Below are 19,782 nucleotides of genomic sequence, written 5' to 3' on the forward strand. Positions count from 1 at the left end.
CTCCAAGGCACAAACTGCCATTATATTTAAGGGGAACATTCTGATACAATAATTTATACCCTCGGGGTTCAGTTCTGGTTTGTAGGACATCCTAATTAAAACTAGCTGTTTGAGAAAAGAGACTCAAAGCAGAGATAAAAATGAACTCCAAATTACTTGAAAATATGACATAAGCAAAAAAGAAAGATTATGAAATACTATGGAAGCTGGAATAATAGCCCCCCTCCCCCTTTTTATTACCTTTGACAACAAACTAGGACAAAAATTCAGTTCTCTTTGGGGGCCTGCAAGTAAAAAAAATCTAATGAGCAGAGAACAGAATGGGGATGGTGCTCTATAACAAGTAGGCCCAATGCATATTCTTAATAATATAGACCACTATATATTCTTAATATATAGACCGCATATTCTTAATATATAAATATAATATATAGACTCAGAAGTGTGTCTCCTTAGCACTTGCATTTCCACACGCTAAATAGAATTCTAGACCATAGTTAAATGACTCCCAACACAGGCTTATAAGCCACACACAAGTAAAAAGATCTTACAATATTTAAACATTAGCTTTAAATAAACACATGATCTATAAACATAGTTATTTCCCTCAGAAAACATATTTTGTAATAACACAAAGGAAATGATTGAGGGCAATAAAAGATGTTAAGCATGCCCAGAATACTTCTGAAGGGGGAGGTTATCGTGAAACCTTCAAGACACTTATCAACAAGCCAGTTGGTTCTTTGTTGACCCCAGCGGTACGCAGGCTAACTGAAATCACAATACCGTAAGTTAAGGGGGAATTTAAAAGTAAGGTTTTCCAACTCTAATTTTAATGTAGTAATCTATGAAATACATGGTGTGAAAGATTAGTATTGAATAAATATGGAGGGTAACTCATACCTTAAATTCCTCCAAGATTTTGTAATTTTTCCCATGATATTCACAAAAGTTTTTCACTTCTTTGCACTCAGGGCAGCATCCATTGTGTTCCACTTTAGTACACTTTGGGTGAATTTTAGGGCATTCTGGCTGGTCACAAACAGGTCCATCCAGAGCACAGACACATGGACAGTTGGAATGCCCTGGGAAAAAGCGTTCTCCCAACTTGTATACAAAGCCGCTGTCATCCACACACCCTTTCCCTCGATAGTCATCAAAGATCAGATTGTCATTACTGGAGGTCTGGTCACCTTCATCAGCAGGGTAGTCTTCATGACTGATGGCAGCAGAGGTGACTGATCCAAGGATGACCAACAGAAGTATGCAAGCTTCATGAATATGAAGAGCCATCCCCCTCCTCAAAGGCTTCTGGATGTGCTCCTAATATTAAATATACTCAGCTCCTTCCATGGGAATACAAGAGGGGTAGGCTGAAAATAAATATTTAAAAAGAAGAATTTGACATATATAGAGAGAATATGGATTTACATAAGCCCTTGTTCTTAATCTGTTTATTTGGGATCTGTCTGGAAGACACTCAGACCTCAAATAGACTAAGTTCATGCAACTATCTATGCTTCTTACGAAGTTTGGGGAGTTTATTCTTGGCAATGCATGCATTAAATTTTGTCCTTTATTCCGCCTAGGAATCGTAAGCTCAGATTTACCTTCTGAATTTCCAAGGTTTGGCTTTGTTTAAATTGTAGAAGTGGTTTTACTGAGCTTCAAAAGGTGATTACAGTAGTTACAGATGGCTCAAGAATGTTGGAATCCACATTCTCTATTATTCCTTAAGCTGGATTAGTCAGTGATAGAATGTATATGATATAATTATCTGTATAAAAACTAAGAGATTAGTGAGAAAACATCTACTTCTAAAAGAAAGAGAAGGGACCAATAGTCTAATATAAATTATAATTGAGATGAGCTAGTATAAAGGTCTTCCTACTTCACTCCCATAACTGGAGAATAGCAGTGGTCTCAAATGTATTTCTTGTTTCAGAAACCATAAATATGGATTTTGGAACATAGCTATTAAGAAAACTAGTACAACCATTCCACAGTGAATAAGAGAAAAATTTAAATAATAGTGCAAGAGAACTCCATGTATTGAAAAGGATTTACTAAAAATAAATTTATTTGTATCATTGTCCACAGCTTTATTTTACTCAGGAAGTAAGCTCCTAGTGGGCAGGAAAGATGCACCTGAGATTTTTTTTTAATGGAAATTTGAATCTAGTATTCATGGAATGCTATTTGAATTAATTACTTCAATATAAAATATATACCATTCACATAGTCTTGAGGATGTACCTTTCTTTTTGACATCCCAAACATATTTGCATTTGGTCAATTTGCACAAAAATGCCAATACAAAACTATTTATTGAAATTCCTTAAAGTAATGATGAGGTGTTGCCATTCACAGAAAATATGTCTGATTAATTTGGTGACATTGACTCTTAAAAGCTTCACTTAGTGTTAGTGCTTGGTGTGGAGTGTTAGTAGTGGGCTCTTATTTAAATGTTTAGGGTGACTAACTCATACAAAGGCTTTGGGGAAACTGTGACTTTAGACACTAATAGGTAAGAAAAAGTGTTGTCGGATAGTTCATTTATCTACCTAAATGCTATTGGCTTTATGCCAATGTTGCTAAGACTGTATATAGGACATTTTTAGATAATTTATAAATGTTATTTGTTGGTATATTTTCAGAATATAATGAGTAATGATAAATCATCCCTTTTCAGTATAGCATATACAGGTGATCATTTAAAAACATGATAGAGATGGAATAAGGATACTTCATCAACTATTATATTTGCATTTTAAGTAAGATATGCAAATTATCTTATGCAAAGTAATAGTAAAATGGAAGGTAGTATATTTATGCCCTCCTTTAAGAGAAAACTGCTCTCTCATGTTAGAATTCCTTTTGGGTAGGTAATGATAAAAGAGATAGATTTATTTTAAAATATGTCAAAAATAATGAGTCATGACAGAACAAAAAAAATGCAAACCTATAATTCTACTTGAGAAGCTGGAAGCTCCCTTTGACAAAGCATTTTTTTCTCTTAAATTACTACAGAGGCCACAAACATAACAGAAGCTTCAGAAAAAAGCATAAATATATATTTTACTGATTAAACCATGCATTTATACATCTCTCACATATTTAGAAAGTTTATCTTGGAAGAAAGGAATCTATTGTGCTTCCTTATAGTATTCCAGTAGTGTCTGCCAATACATGCAAGATAAGCCATATAAAAGACACATATCATTCTGCTTCAAAAGGACATAGACAGAAATTGATCTCTTTGCAAGCTACAGGTAGGCATTAATATATCAAGTTGTGATAAATGTAAACTTAAAGATAAAAATAGGGGTATAATGTCTACTTTATATAAACCTTAAACATGCTTTTATTATATGAAATACATTTTTAAATCTGCATGGAGAAAACAAGGTTTTCTTTTTAATATAACAAAGTTCTTAGGCTATTAAAAAAATCCCTTTTCGTAATAGAGCTGCTCTAGTGTAGTTAAAAACACCATTTAAGAGAAGAAATATTAGAGAAATGAAATAAAATGTTTATCTGAAGATTTTTAATAAGTAAGCAAACACTGCTAAACTGAGGACCACTTTCCAGCTAAACTTTCCCCCCTCCCTATATTGCTACATATGATTTAAAATGACTGCATCTATTTCTTTGAGAAAACAAACATAACTCATGTCATAAGATACACTTACCTAATCACTCTGGAGGTTAATGGTGGTGGTGGGAGTCATAGACCAATACGAACTAAAACATCAGGTATGTTTTAGGAAAGCAGTTCCTCTTTAATTATCCAAAGAATACATTTTCAGGCACGAATTAAAGGTAATCCATTCTTTCTACCTCCCATTTCAAAACACAGTCAAGAAGCAGTCTCCCGCCCTTCCAGAGAGAAACACAGCAGACACACATAAGAAATATGCTTTGGACCTGTCTTCAGAATTCAAAGCAAGAAGCAAGGCTGGTCCTGTAGAAATCCAGACCCCAGTAGCAGAATCATGTTGAACTTATTTTTAGCATTTTCTCAGATCCTTCTATGAAATTTACCGGCTGATTACGCCTCCTCCACACATGAGTTCACTTACACAGTGTTTGGTACGGCAGTAGAGGTGATTTGGCTAGGCTCTGAGGATCACAAACAGCAATAGCATGCTGTAGCTTAAAGCCCACTCCGCTGGCAGTACCATCAGCATCATCCACAATATGTTGCTTGAATCCCCTCTTACACACCAGAAAATACTAACTGTGGACGTGAAGGAAAGGAGCAACTTTAGCTGGGTTTCTGCATCACTGAGAGCAGTTTGCAGACTGCTGATTTGGAGCTCATTCGCCGGCAGCCGGGAATTCCTCAGCACCACGGACAGCGCCAACAACTGGCTTCTGAGCCCAGCTCGGTGAAATCCGAAATCCGGAGCTGCTTCTTTAGACCAGGCTAGAGTGTTCTCTAAAGCAGTCGCACTTTATACAGCCGATGCATGCATTAGGAGTGGGAAAGACATTTTACACACGAGATACTTATTGGCATTGAAATTACAACAAAAAATACAAAACATTGTAATTATACCTAATGCATTCTTAGATGGGCTGCAGAGATGAAAGTTCTGGAAGAGCATTGCATTTAGATTTAAGCCATCTGCAGTCTTGATGATTACTAATAGATAAAGCATGATCATTGTCAAAGACTCTGTGAACATGTATGCTCCTCGATTCTATTTGACCCTTTTGTTGCAGAAAGACTTTCTCCACGCTATATGATTAAACTTCAGGTCTTCCTGCAGCTTGGATTTGATTTAAAAAAAAAAAAAAAAAAAAGTAGCCCTGTTCTCCTGCAGTTTGTTCTCTAACATTCAAAATCAATCTCCTGTAATTCATCTAGTCTGTCATTAGGCGTCATTGTAAAGCTGTTTCTTTCAAACCCCTAGCAAAGATGCTCTGTCTCTAAATCCTTATCAAAATGAAGAAGAAAAAGAGACCCAGACACAAATGAGCAAAAAGTTGTGGTTTTTTTTTTAATTTTTTTTTATTGGTGTCAGTATGAGCACTAAAATACATGTGCAAAACATGTTTTAAAGCAAATTGTAAATGTTACCTGCTGGCATATTTAACCAGATACTTCCTGGTTTGGGACTGACTATGCAAGGTATTTTCAAGCCTTAAAGGGAATGCCGTCCGCAGTGGGATATGCTGACCATCAAGACCACGTTCGAACAGTGCCGTCAGAGCCTCCGGAAAACAAATACTCTCCATCATGAGAAAACACGACTGTGTGAGCCTCACTATCATGGCCCATCAATTTGTGGATTTGCCCTGATTTAAGATCTAGCAAATGGATAACCCCACTGCCACTCGCCTGAGCTAAAACTCGACCTGAGAAAGAGGGAGGAAGAGAGGGAGGGAGGGAAAAAGGGAGGGAGGGGGGGAGAGAGAGAGAGAGAGAGAGAAAGAATATCAAAGTTTAATTTCAGGCAGTCACAGTTTATAAGCAATGGAATACACAGTTTTGTTTCAAATGTAATTTAAAAGACTCATATTAGATGTCAGTCATTAAATATGAGCTAACTCATTTGTATAGGAAATAATTCCAGGCAAAATTAAGACATGTCAATAAGATTGTAAAATTTTAAAATGAGGAAGTGAAACCTAATGTCCCACCCACTTTATCAAATGCCCTCCTAATCTCCTTATATTTGGGATTAATAAATAATTTTGAGAAAATGAGTGTGAAAGCAATGAAGCAATGCAGGTTTGTTTTTCAAGTGAATTATTTGTGAAAAGATGTCCAAAGCATAGGTTCAAAATCTCTGTCCCTATATAATGGATAATTTACATTTTAAATTTTGCATTATACTTTAACTTGTAATTATGCTAAGTCTTTACTTAGGTATAATAATATACATTTATTATGACACTTATGAACCTTTTTTGGAGTTGAAGTGAAAATAAATACCTCCAGTTCAAGGATGACTTAGGCTTTTTTACTCTAATTTAAAATTCAAAATTCGGTTAAACTAAGTTTATATTACATAAGAGCTAAATATAGCACAGAGTATTCTCATAATTTTTATACTGTATAATTTTTAGTGAATAATTTCCTTCAAGTTAAAAACATCAGCAGCCCAATTCTAATGCTTTTATTAAAGAAGCCTGGTAACAAACTATCAGGGAATTTAGAGGTAAGTAAAAATAATGAAATATGTTTACATAAAGTCAGTATGTGGGGTAAATAAGTATAATACTAGGGCTATCTATGGGATTATCTAATCATACTTAGAAGGCATATTATCATTCCAGTAATGACATTTAAAATTGATTAAACAGTATATGTCAATTGATTTTGTACCTGATGTGAATAGTTTCATATAATCTTTACACGAATATAATGATAAAATAATATTAACTTCATTATATGGATGAACAAAGAGAGGTTTGCAAAGGTGAAGTATCTTGCTCAAGAGGAGGTATGTTCGGTATGGAGGGAACTATCATTAAATCACAATCACTTTAAAGAGCCTGGGCTTTAAGTCATTGTGTTTTCACATCCAGCATAGTATTGTTATCAATGATGCCTTACTGATAGATTTTAAGTAGGTGATATATTGTGAAAATAAAATTTGCCTGTTTCATAGTAAAAAATTCTTTAATGATATTTCCATAAAAGTCACAGTGAAATATTTAATCACAAATTATACACCAAAATGTCATGAATATTTTGAAAACAGAAAAGTTATCAAAGTAAAAAATAAAAAAAAATTAAAAAAAGTTATAAAAGTAAAGCTAACCATGATAAATATAGTCTATTTACAAACCTTTATAACTACTGGGCTTCTTCATCTAGAACAAAACCTGACACAGCAAAGATCCTTAGGATGGATTAGAGTGTCCAAAGAAGCAGATGTGAATATTTATTATAAACCCTCTTCTACTAAGTCTTTGCTGACAGAGGCATTACATATGGATTCCACTTCTAGCCTCACTCTATAGACAATTGCTGTTTGTGACTTTCCTAAGAGTCAAACAAGTAACTTTTTTTCTTGTGGTCTTCATGCAACAGATAGGAAGGGGGTGAATGTTATTTTCTATTTTTGAAAGGAAACAGAATCAAGGCTCATAAAGAAAAAGAGATTTAGCTTTAAACCATTATCTTTTGTTGAAGTCAAATCTGTAAAAATCATAATTGGAAACATTTATGAAGGTTCTTGGTAGTTTCTGAAAGTTCAATAAAATAGAGAATATACTGCTAGAACCTAATGATGGGATTATATAATTCAGCAGCAGCATGCCTCAGGTATTTCAAAAATTTGTCTTCTATCGAACAGATTTTAGTCAGTAACTTTATGGTGAAGTTTTTCAGGTTTACTTGAACTAACTCATTTACAGAAGATTGCAAGATAATGATTATGTATATAATAACTTATTCCTAAAATGTGTATAAATTTATAATGTTCAACTTTAAAGTATATGGGATTATTACAAGGCATACAATGTCTGACCTAAAATTAACTTTACTGGGACTTGAGATGCTGAACCATTTCTAGGCTAGAAGATTTTCAGAATTACTTACCAGGATGGGTCAATTACTACATTAGTATCTAGTTGGTGTGAGAGAGGTGGCACTCTCAAAAAAAAAAAAAATCACAGTATGATTATTGGTAGTATCTCTAGAAAGTGGAGTATTTATAGACAAATGTATAGGTATCTTTCTAAATGTACTGGTGATTGGCAATTAAAAATAAATCAGAGTAGAAATCATTTGTCATCAGAGTCTTACTGACTAATTTAGGAAGAATATTTATCTGCAACTTGGTCAATGAAATAAAAATATGGTAAAGATAAAATTTTTAGCTGTACTGTGAAAATTTATGAAAACGTGTACTAATGTTTATGTTAAAGTTAATGTCTCCTTAAACATGTGAAATAACAAAAAATAAGTGATACATTATATATTTATATTTTAAATAGTTTGTTAAAATGTTATAGCAAAATTTAACCAAAACAGTTGTCTTGTAACATGTAATTCCTGAATAGATTATTTAAAATGTCACTTAGCATGGTATTCTAACAAGAATAATTATACTAAGTTATGAATGCACATATTCCATGAATACCACAGATTGAAAATATCTGATTAAAAAACAGAGTAGTTAATTAACATTGATTTAAAAAGAGAAATAGCCAAGTTGACTCTTTTTCAAATAGAATATAAATATTAGAATAGTTATATAAAAAAATGACTTGCTTCTCTTCTCTTGTTAACATTTGTTATTAGGATGGCCAAACTTTAGAGAATGGGAGCAAAATAAGCATGCTGGAGAGAAAAAGCTGGCTTGAGCAAAGCTGTCTCAATTGGATTTGGTATAAAAACTTGAATATTTGAATATACTTACTTATTTAAGCACATTAGCAATAGAATCTCTTTAAGAAGTTTATAGAATGAATTAGCCCATTAAAATCAAGTGTTAAAATTTTATCTTGGTATACGTAATCATTTTGGGTAAACCAACAAATTGGAAAGTCTTAATTGCATGCTAATAGAATGTGCAAAGGAAATATTGGCATGTTTTCAAAGTGAAGAGTTTTTAATTAATTATCAATACATACATGTGTGAAAATTTAATTTGAATTTAAGAATATACTTAGAATAGCCACGAGTTATTTTAAATTTTTTCGCACTTACTTCCTAAACAACACTAATTCTCCTTAAGATTACGATATATAGGGGCACTTGGGTGGCTCAGGGTTAAGTGTCTGCCTTCCACTCAGGGTGTGAGCGCAGGGTCCTTGGATTGAGTCCCGCATCAGGCTCCCTACAGGGAGCCTAGCTTCTCTCTCTGCCTCTTTGTGGAGGCATGAATAAATAAATAATAATCATATATATATATATATATATATAGGCACTTGGGTCGCTTAGTTGTTAGCTTCTCTCTCTGCCTCTTTGTGGAGGCATGAATAAATAAATAATAATCATATATATATATATATATATATATATATAGGCACTATATATATATATATATAGGCACTTGGGTCGCTTAGTTGTTTAAGTGTCTGACTTTGGCTCAGGTCATGATCTAAGGGTCCTGGGAGCCCTGCCTGTATTGGACTCCCTATTCAGTGGAGAACCTGCTTCTCCCTCTCCCTCTGCCCCTCCCTCCTGCTTATGCTCTCTCAATCTCTCCCTTTCTCTCTCAAATAAATAAAATCTTTTAGAAAAGACTACTATATATATATATTTAAAATATTTTATTTTTAAGTAATCTCTACACTCAACATGGGGCTTGAACACACAACCCAAGATCAGGAGTTGTATGCTCTACTGACTGAGTGAGCCAGGTGCCTCAAGGTTACAATATTTCTTATACCAATCATGGTAAGTTAGGGTGTGCTATAAATTGGAGTACAAAGACTCATATGACATTTTTTAAGTAGATAAGATATGGTACATTTCTTTTCTTTCAGGTTTATCAGAATGACCTGAAATACTAGCCATCATTTATTGGACATCTAGAGCTCCCTATGTTACTTCATATGTTCTGCACTTAACCCTCAGATGTAGAGATTTTCCTTCTTTAGTTAATGAAAAATGAGACTCAGAAAAGGTAAATCTGGGATTTCTATCAAAATTTTTATTATCCAAAAGTCTTGCTTCATTTACTCACTTGTGTATGTCTTTTATAAATTAAGAGTTAGATAAGAGTGATACTTTGGGGGGATGCCTGGGTGGCTTAGTGATTGAACATCTGCCTTTGGCTCAGGGCCTGATCCCAGGGTTCCTGGATTGAGTCCCACATTGGCTCCCTGCTTCTCCCTCTGCTTATGTCTCTGCCTGTGTGTCTCTCAGGAGTAAATGAATAGATAAATCTTTTTAAAAAAGTGTGGTACTTTGGGGTTTTTCTATGAATGCCACTGAATTTTTAAAAACATTTTTATTTATTTGAGAAAGAGAGCAAATGAGAGCAAGCATGAGTGGGGGTAGGGGCAGAGGGAAAAGCAGACTCTCCACGAGCAGGGAGCCCAATGTGGGGCTTGATCCCACATTCCTGAGATCGTGACCTGACCCAAAGGTAGATGCCTGACTGAACCACCTAGGTGCCCGAATGCCACTGAATTTATAGATAAATAGGCTCTTATGCTTACTGCTTGTGTTAATCTCATCTTTTCTTCAGTGTTGATTTTACTACTTTGTCAAACTCTGAAACTAAAACATCTATATTCTTGCAGGAGACATGTATCTTCATTAATTCTTAAATACATAACCTTGTAATGCATATATTATATTATGCATTATATATGTAATGCACATATTAAAAATCATCCCAATTGATGAAGATTCATGTTAAATCCCTCTCACCTTTCTAGCAAAATTATCTCTAGTTTTTCCATTTCTATCTTGGATACTATATTCTCTCTGTTTTCCAGACTTCAAACTATAGTGACATTCATTTCTCAACTTTTTTCCTTCTCTAAGATCAACCCAAGTGCTATCCATTCTCTTTTCTAATTTTCTATAGTTTGCTTATTTAAAACTGTTATGTCCACAATATTAAAGTCCTTTCATTTGTCAAGACTATTGAGATGGTATACCAAATTATCTTTTAATTATAATTTCATTACTTTAAAATCTGCATATTAACTCCTAAGTTTTTGTTTTCAATTATGTAACTCCAATAAATTTGAATAGAACAACACCCAAAGCAGCAGGAACAACAGCAACAAGGAGGTTTCTTATAACTCTGACATTCTCAGGTTTTGTTTTAGATCCAATCATCTCATTTTACAAACAGCTAAGATGAAATAAGAAAATCTGCCTTTTATTTTTTTATTTTTTTACTATTGCCTTCTGACAATGAATAACGTTCTAGTATCCTAGTAGGACTTTCAAGATCTCTACACTCCCATACAACTTGGCATTTACTTAACCAAGTACACTTTTACACAAATCCTATGTTCGCCATAAAATATGTCATCATTTCTTGAATATATTTTTCATTTCCCCACTTTTGAATTGTTGCTTCTGTTATTCCCCCTGGTGAAATATTTTTCTTAGCTATTTCCATGGCCCTCAGCTATATCTTCATAGTAAAGGTCAACTCAGTTCAAAACTATTTTCTTCATCTTGTTGGTGTAAGACATCCTTAGTGGAGATCTTCCTATTCTGAGCATTCATTGCATTTTATTTATACTATCCATGTGATAATAAGATACCATAAACTATAGTTAACTGTGTGTTTGTCTTACCTTCTTAACCTTTTAATTACTGGGGAACAGGAGTGTGTCATATTTTTTGCATTTTCCCCCAGCTTAATACATAGACTATTGTAATCAATCCTCAGTGGTAGTAGTAACAGTTTTCATCACCACATTTTTTTTTTTTTAGTTCTTGTTACTTGCCAAGTACTGTTTTAAGTCCTCTATACATATTATCTCATTTTATCCTTACTACAACCCTATAGGGTAGATATATACCTGCACTATACTATTTTAGCATTTTTGACTCACGTATAGCTATTGAACACTGGAAATGCAGCTGGTGCAAATTGAAATACACTACCACTGCAAAATGTTCACCAGATTTCAGACTTGAGGAAAAAATACGAAATATTTTATTAATGATTTTATATTGATTACATGTGATAAAATATATTTTAAAATTAATTTCACCTGCTTTTTAAAAACATGGCTACTATTGTGGCCATTGCTGATAGAAACATCGGGGTGCAGGTGTCCCGACGTTTCGTTGCATCTGAATCTTTGGGGTAAATCCCCAACAGTGCAATTGCTGGGTCGTAGGGCAGGTCTATTTTTAACTCTTTGAGGAACCTCCACACAGTTTTCCAGAGTGGCTGCACCAGTTCACATTCCCACCAACAGTGTAAGAGGGTTCCCTTTTCTCCGCATCCTCTCCAACATTTGTGATTTCCTGCCTTGTTAATTTTCCCCATTCTCACTGGTGTGAGGTGGTATCTCATTGTGGTTTTGATTTGTATTTCCCTGATGGCAAGTGACGCAGAGCATTTTCTCATGTGCATGTTGGCCATGTCCATGTCTTCCTCTGTGAGATTTCTCTTCATGTCTTTTGCCCATTTCATGATTGGATTGTACTAACAATTTAAAATTATGTATGTGATTCACGTTATATTTCTATTCAACAGTGCTAGCACATATCCTATTTTATACAAGAAGAAAATGAGGCTTAGAGATGAAAGCAACTTCTCCAAGGCTACACAACTTAAGTATTGGAGCCTGGACTTGGAGGCTATATGATTCCAGGCTCTCATGCTCTTATCCTCTACATCATGCCCTAATACCTCCAGATGAACTTTTATTGATTGGCTCAATGTTCTCTCCTACTGTGATTAAGCTCCCTTACTAAAATGCAATATGAGTCAGAGTAAACATGTCTCGGGTGTGCAGCTCTAGTTTCCGGCTAAATCTGTGCTTGCTCCTAGGAATACTTTAAAATTAATTTCTATTTAAGTACAAGAAATATTTCAAAATTTCATTTCTGTGGTTACCATAATGGCATTTATTGACTCCAAGAATCTTATTGTACAATTAGCTTCCTGGGAATAAGGAGGGGACTTTTATTCTTTTAGAGCTCAAAGAGCCCATCCATGTACCCAACATTCAACAATGCCTTAGTGAGAAAAATCAAAACAAAAAACAAAAAACACCTCCACAACTGTAGATAAGTGTTTTATATTAAGATGTTATAAAAATGTATGTCATTTTTTTGCTCTAGGGGAAGCAACCAGAATATACCATCCTTCTGACGCTTATACTTTGAATAATGACTAATATCCTCTCAACTTCACCCAAACAGTATTTTTGAATATAGTGAGCATATTTTACCCAATTCTTTAAACTAGTTGCTCACAAAAAGAGAATATTCTTTCTTGTTGAAAGATTTCAACTTAATTTGTTTTGCATGAAGGGTTCCTTTAAAATTAAAGACAAAGTTAAATTACTAGACTGATAAAATTATCTAAGGGACAGTTATTGGGAACTCAGTTATCATTATGATAATTCATATTCCCTGAAATTCCAAGTACAAATTAAAAAAATTCTGGTAAACATACACTGTTATATTAGTTTCAGAGGTTTCAGGTATATAATATAGTGATTCAACAATTGTATATATTACTCAGTGCTCATCATGAGAAGTGGACTCTTAATCCTCCCTTCATCAGTTTACCCATCTTCCCACCCATACAGTTGGTTCTCTATAGTTAAGTGTCTCTTTCTAGCTTATTTTTTTTTGCTCATTTGTTTTGTTTCTTACATTTCACATACAAATAAAATCATATATTTGTCTTTCTCTAACCTGTTTTGCTTAACATTATACTCTCTAGATCCATCCATGCTGTTGCAAATAACAAGACATTCTTTTTTATGGCTGAGTAATAATCCATACATATATAAATATAAATATATGTATGTGTATATATACATATTACACCTCTTCTTCATCTATTGACAGACACTTAGGCTACTTCCATAATTTGGCTATTGTAAATAATGCTACAATAAACATGGGGTGCATATCTTTTCAAATCAGTGTTTCTATATTCTTTAAGTAATACCCAGTAGTAAATTACAAGATCATTTGATAGTTCTATTTTTAATTTTTTGAGAAACCTCCATACTGTTTTCTACAGTGGCTACACAATTTTGCATTCCCACCAACAGTGTACAACTTTTCATTTTTCTCTACATCCTTGCTAACACTTGTTCCTTGTGTTTTGGTTTTAGCCATTCTGACAGATATGAGGTACATCTCATTGTGGTTTTGATTTGCAGTTCTGTGAGGATTAATGATGATTATTGAGCTTCTTTTCATGTGTCTGTTGGCCACTTGTATGTCTTCTTTGGAGAAATGTCTGTTCATGTCTTCTGCCCATTTTTAATTGGATATTTTTGTGTTTATAAGTTTTTTATATATTTTGGATACTAATACTTTATTGGATATGTCATTTGTAAACATTTTTTCCATTCAGTAGGTGGCCTTTTAGTTTTGTTGGTTGTTTCCTTTCCTATGAAGAAGCTTTTTATTTCGATGTAGTCTCAATGGTTTATTTTTGCTTTTGTTTCCTTTGTCTCAGGAGACATATTTAGAAGGATGGACCAACATCAGAGAACTTATTGTCTGTGCTCTCTTCTAGAATTCTTATGGTTTGGGATCTCATATTTAGATCCCTAACCCATTTTTAGTTTATTTTTGTGTACGGTGTAAGAAAGTGGTTCAGTTTTATTCTTTTGCATGTAGCTGTTCAGTTTTCCCAACTTTATTGAAGAGACGGTCTTTTTTCCACTCCATATTCTTGCCTTCTTTGTTGAAAATTAATTGACTGTATATATTCATGAGTTTATTTCTGGGTTCTCTTTCTGTTTCATTGATCTATGTGTCTATTTTTGTGCCAGTACCATATCATTCTGGTTACTATAGCTTTGTAGTATATCTTGAAATCTGGGATTGTGATACCTCCATCTTTATTCTTCTTTTTCATGATTGATTTGGTAATTTGAGATCTTTTGTACTTCCATACAAATTTTAGGATTATTTGTTCTAGTTCTGATGAAAATGTTGTTGGTATTTTGATAGGGATTGTGTTAAATCTGTAGATTGCTTTGCGTACTATGGGCATTCTAACAATATTTGTTCTTCCAACTCATGCACATGGAATATCTTTCCATTTCTGTGTGTCATTTTTTGTTTCTTTCATCAATATTTTGTAGTGTTTGGAGTTCAGGTCTTTGACTTCCTTAGTTAAGTTTTTTCCTAGGTATTATATTAGTTTTGGTGCAATTGTAAAAGGGATTGTTAATTTCTTTTTGCTGTTACTTCATTATTCGGATATAAAAATGCAAGAGATTTCTGTACATGATTTTATATACTGCCACTGCCTGAATTTATGTATCAGTTCTGGTAGGCTTTTCAGTGGAATCTTTAGGGATATATATATATATATATATAATGTTATATATATATCTTCTATATATATATATATATATATATATATTATCATATCCTCTGCAAATAGTGAAAGTTTTACTCCTTTCTTACCAATTTGGCTTCCTTTTATTTCTTTTTCTTTTCTGATTGCTTTGGCTAGGACTTCTAGTACAGTGTTGAATAAAAGTATTAAGAGTGGACATCCTTGTTCCTAGTCTTAGGGGAAAAGCTCTTATTTTTTTCACCATTAAGTATGATGTTAGCTGTGGGTTTTTCATATGGCCTTTTTTATGTTGAGATATATTCCCTCTAAATCTATTTCATGGAGGGTTCTTATGAATGGATGTCATACTTGTCAAATGCTTTTTCTGTATCTATTGAGACTATCATATGGTTTTTGTCCTTTCTCTTGTTGATGTGATGTATTGTGTTGATTGCTTTGTGAATATTGAACCACTTTTGCATCTTGGGAATAAATCCCAGTTGATCATGGTGAGTGATTTTTTTTTTTTTAAATGTGTTTTTGAATTCAGTTTGCTAATATTTGCTGGGGATTTTAGCATCTATGTTCATCAGAGCTATTGCCCTATAGATCTCTTTTTTGTTGTGTCTGATTTTAGTAACAGGGTAATGCTGATATCATAGAATGAATTCAGAAGCTCTTCTATGTTTGGAACAGTTTAAGAAGAGTAGGCATTAAATCTTTAAATGTTTGCTAGAATTCACCTGTAAAGCCATCTGGTCATGGACTTTGTTGGGAGTTTGTTTATTAATGATTCAATTTCACTACTGGTAATTGGTCTAGTCAGATTTTCTGTTTGTTTTTTTTTCCTGATTCAGATTTAGGAGGTTCTGTTTCTAGGAATTTATCCTAGCTTGTCCAATTTGTTAGCATATAATTTTTCATGACATTCTCTTATAATCCTTTGTATTTCTGTTATGTTCTTTCTAGTTCATTTCTAATTTTATTGGAATCATCACTCTTTTTTCTTTTTAAAAAAATATATCTGGCTAAAGGTGTATCAACTTTATCTTTAAAAAAAAAAGATCCTGGTTCCATTGATGTGTTCTGCTACTTTTTGGTTTATATTTCATTTACTTCTGCTCTAATTTTTATATTTATTTCCTTCGATTGGTTTGGGGTTTTGTTTGTTCTTCTTTTTTTTTTCTATATCCCTTAGGTGTAAGGTTCAGTTATTTGAGATTTTTCTTGCTGTTTATGGTAAGCATGTATTACTTAAACTTCCCTCTTAGAACAGCTTTTTCTATGTCTCAAATTTTGGACTGTTCTGCTTTCATTGTCATTTGTTTCCATGTATTCTTTTTTATTTCCTTTTTGATTTCATAGTTGAACCATTCATTGTTCAATAGTGTGTTGTCAAATCTCCATGTATTTGTATTCTTTCCAGATTTTTTTCTTAGGGTTTATTTCTAGTTTCATAGTGTTGTGGTTGGAAAAGATGTATGGTATGACTGATCTTTTTGAAGTTGTTGAGACCTGTTTTGTGGCCAAATATGTGATTTATTCTGGAGAACGTTCCATGTGCACTTGAAAAGCATGTGTATTCTGCTGTTTTAGGATGGGATGTTCTGAATATATCTGTTATATCCATCTGGCTCAAATTGTCATTCAAAACCACTGTCCCCTTGTTGATTTTTCTGTTGAATGATCTATCCCTTGATGTAAATGGGTGGTAAAGTCCCCTACTATTATTGTATTATTATCAATTACTTCTTTTATGTTTGTTATTAACTGCTTTTGGTATTTGAGTGCTCCCATGTTTGGTGTATAAATATTTACAATTGTTATATCTTGTTGGATCATTTCCCTTATGATTATATAGTGTTCTTCTTTGTCTTTTGTTACAGTCTTTGTGTTAAAGTCTATTTTGTCTGGTACAAATATTGCTACCCTGGCTTTCTTTTCACTTCCATTTGCATGGTAAGTGATTTTCCATCCCTTTATCTTCAATCTGAATGTATCTTCAATTCTGAAATGAGTTTCTTATAGGCAGATGGGTCTTGACTTTTTGTCCATTCATTTACATTCAAAGTAATTACTGGTAGGTGTGTACATATTGCCATTTCATTACTTGTTTTATGATGGTCTCTTCTCTTGCTCGTTTCTTTCTCAGTTTGCTGCCTTTTTTTAGTGATATGCTTTCTTTTTATTTTTTGTGTATCTATTACTGGTTTTTGATTGTGGTTACCATTAAGTTTGTATATAACATCCTGTGCATATAGCAGTCTAAATTAAGTTGATGGTCATTTAAGTTTGAATCCATTCTTTCCTTTATGTTTTAAGTGTATGGTGACATATCTTTACATTATTTCATTTTGTGAATCCCTTGACAGATTTTTATAGATCTACATAATTTTACTGTTTCTGTGCTTCCTATACTTCTTACTCTTACTTATGATCTTCTCTTTCCACTCAAAAGGTTCCCTTTAACATTTTTTGCAGGGCTGGTAAAAAATGGTCATGAATTGCTTTTTTCATCTCTGATTGGTCCTTTTTAGTGTTTTCTCTCTCTTTGTTAATGATCTCATTGAGGTCTTCCACTCTCTTCTCCAGTCTAATGAGTATCTTTATGGCATTTATTTAAAATTCTCTATCAGACATGTTACTTGTCTGTGTTTTATTTTTTAAAAGATTTTATTTATATATTCATGAGACACACACACACACACACACAGAGGCAGGGACAAAGGCAGAGGGAGAAATAGGCTCCCTGGGGGGAGACTGATGTGGGACTTGATCCCAGGATCCTGGGATCACTACCTGAGCCACAGGCAGACATTCAACTACTGAGCCACCCAGGTGCCCCTGTTTGTTTTGTTTAGCTCTCTTCCTGTGATTTTGTCCTGTTCTTTCATTTGGGACATACTTCTCTGTCTCCTCATCTTGTCTGTCTGCTTCTATATGGAAGGAAAGTTGGCTACATCTCCTGCTCTTGAAAATAGTGACCTTATGAAGAAGAGGTCCTGAAGTGCAGTGTTCCTCCTTACCAGAACCTAGTGCTTCAAGGGTGTGTTTCATGCACCTTAATGTTGTGGCTTAGCTGCATTTTCCTTCAGTCCAGTCATCTGCAATGCCTTTCTTTGCCAGTTATAGGTAGGGTTTTGTCTATGTGTTGTTAGTGGGTCAGTCTGGGTTACCCTGGGCTTGAATTGAGTCAGACCAGGTGTTTACAAGAGATGCAGTAGCACATAACTACAGGGTGCTTTCCCTGGGTTGTCCCCTGAGAAGCCTTTGTTGGTGGCCAGGTTCTCCAGTCAGATCAGTTGCCTGTCCCCAGTCCACTGCTGGGCAGCAGTTGGATTGATGTTGTGTGGTTATCTTCTCTTCCAGGGGCAGACGTTACTTGTAGTAGTGCTGGCCCTTGTTGAGGCTACTTGCACACCACCAGCTTGTGGCACAGTTTTGGATGGGCTCCTGCCAAGAATGTAGGAGAATGTTGGGCTAGGAAGCACATTGCCAGCAAAGTCTGCAGTGGTCTGCTCCAGGAGGGCATTTGCAGTTGCCTTACTGAAGCAGGCAGGGTTGGAGGAGGCAGATCTACAGGAGAGTACAGTGGTGGGGCATGCAGTGTTATCAGTGCTTGCTGGGAGAGGAGACTTAGAGCTGAAGCCCGGCTGGAGGCTGTGTGTCTGCAGGAAAATGCAGGGGTAGCACACACTGTTAGCAAGCAAGTTAGCAAGTTAGGTAGAGAGTGTTGGTGTTGTCCTGGTTCCTGAAGGTGTCCTTGTATCTAGACTGGGGGCTGGTGGAGGGAAAGGCAGCCACCAGCTACTTCATTCCTAACGAAGTTCCCTAACAATCCTTGTGTCTCCAGCACACACTCTGACATTAGTAAAGAAATCTCTGTGTCTTACACCTCAGGAATTTTTCAAACTGCTGTTTCTATGCTGTATCTCTGTGGGGCTACTGGCTGTGCTGTCTCTTTAAGGTCAGAGACTCAGTTTCCTATTACTCTCCTGGCTCTCCCAAAGCCACACCAGATGATTTAAGGTTCTGGATGTTAAAAGCCATGCTGATTTTAAGGACTTGCAAAATTATGCTCCCTCTGGCTTTTAAAATCAAATATGGGGATTCATCTTCCTTCTGTGGATTCCCCTTGCCTGGGGTGTCTGGGGTGAAGGTCTGCTTCTGTCTCTTCTCCACAACCACAGTGTTCCTCCTATGGACAGTCCCACAGTTCCTTTTAGCCCCTGACCACGTATCTGCTCTCCCTACCCTCTTCAATGTGGCCTCTTCTCTACATTTAACTGTGGAGAGTCCACTTTGCCCGTCACTTTCTGGATTATTTACACTGATGTGGGTTATCTACTTGTATCTATGGGATGGAGCAAGCTTAAAATCCTCCTATTCTGCCATGTTCTCTCCCTCCTTTGCATAGAATGGTTTAATAAAATAAACTGGCAGTCAAGTTTTAAGAAGATACTGCTTCAACTCCTTCCAAAGTTGTATATTCACTGGCCAAAATGATGCCATTTGTAATGGAACATCTAAATAAGGAAAATAGGCAGCGTAGATTTTAAAATTTACTAAATTATGTTGACAGGAATCTTTGATTTTTCTTTACTGGAGTAATAATTCACTACCTTAGTAAATGTATCAAAAGTTGACCTTTGAAAGTTGAACTTCTTTGGAAAAATCTTTCATTGAGCTAGTAACATTTACCCAATGAGCCCTCAGTTATCAGGTACTATTAGCCAAGGCAACCTTGGTTTCATATATTGTTTGGGTCAAGTGAATAGAATTCTGTTTAATGAGATTCGTTAAATGCTGTAAATACTAAAGCTATAAGCTTATTGTTTGGAAAGTTAATTTA

The 19,782-nt window shown here is 34.7% G+C and overlaps 2 protein-coding genes across 2 annotated transcripts in view; both read right to left on the reverse strand.

Moving 5' to 3' along the window:
- Positions 1–4,839, reverse strand: part of VWC2L (von Willebrand factor C domain containing 2 like) — a 155,054-nt gene extending 150,215 nt beyond the window's left edge. The window contains exons 1-2 of the mRNA XM_026002202.2: positions 3,693–4,839; positions 904–1,373 (exon numbers count right to left, since the gene is read on the reverse strand). Of these exons, the coding sequence (XP_025857987.1) occupies positions 904–1,293 (390 nt within the window). The 5' untranslated portion in view covers positions 1,294–1,373; positions 3,693–4,839. The remainder of the gene's footprint in view (positions 1–903; positions 1,374–3,692) is intronic.
- A 223-nt stretch (positions 4,840–5,062) lies between these two features.
- SPAG16 (sperm associated antigen 16) overlaps positions 5,063–19,782 on the reverse strand; it is a 935,138-nt gene continuing 920,418 nt past the window's right edge. The window contains exon 16 of the mRNA XM_026002203.2: positions 5,063–5,364. Coding sequence (XP_025857988.2) covers positions 5,189–5,364 — 176 coding nt within the window. The 3' untranslated portion in view covers positions 5,063–5,188. The remainder of the gene's footprint in view (positions 5,365–19,782) is intronic.

This window comes from Vulpes vulpes, chromosome 16 (genome assembly GCF_048418805.1).
Source record: "Vulpes vulpes isolate BD-2025 chromosome 16, VulVul3, whole genome shotgun sequence".
Lineage (NCBI taxonomy): Eukaryota > Metazoa > Chordata > Mammalia > Carnivora > Canidae > Vulpes > Vulpes vulpes.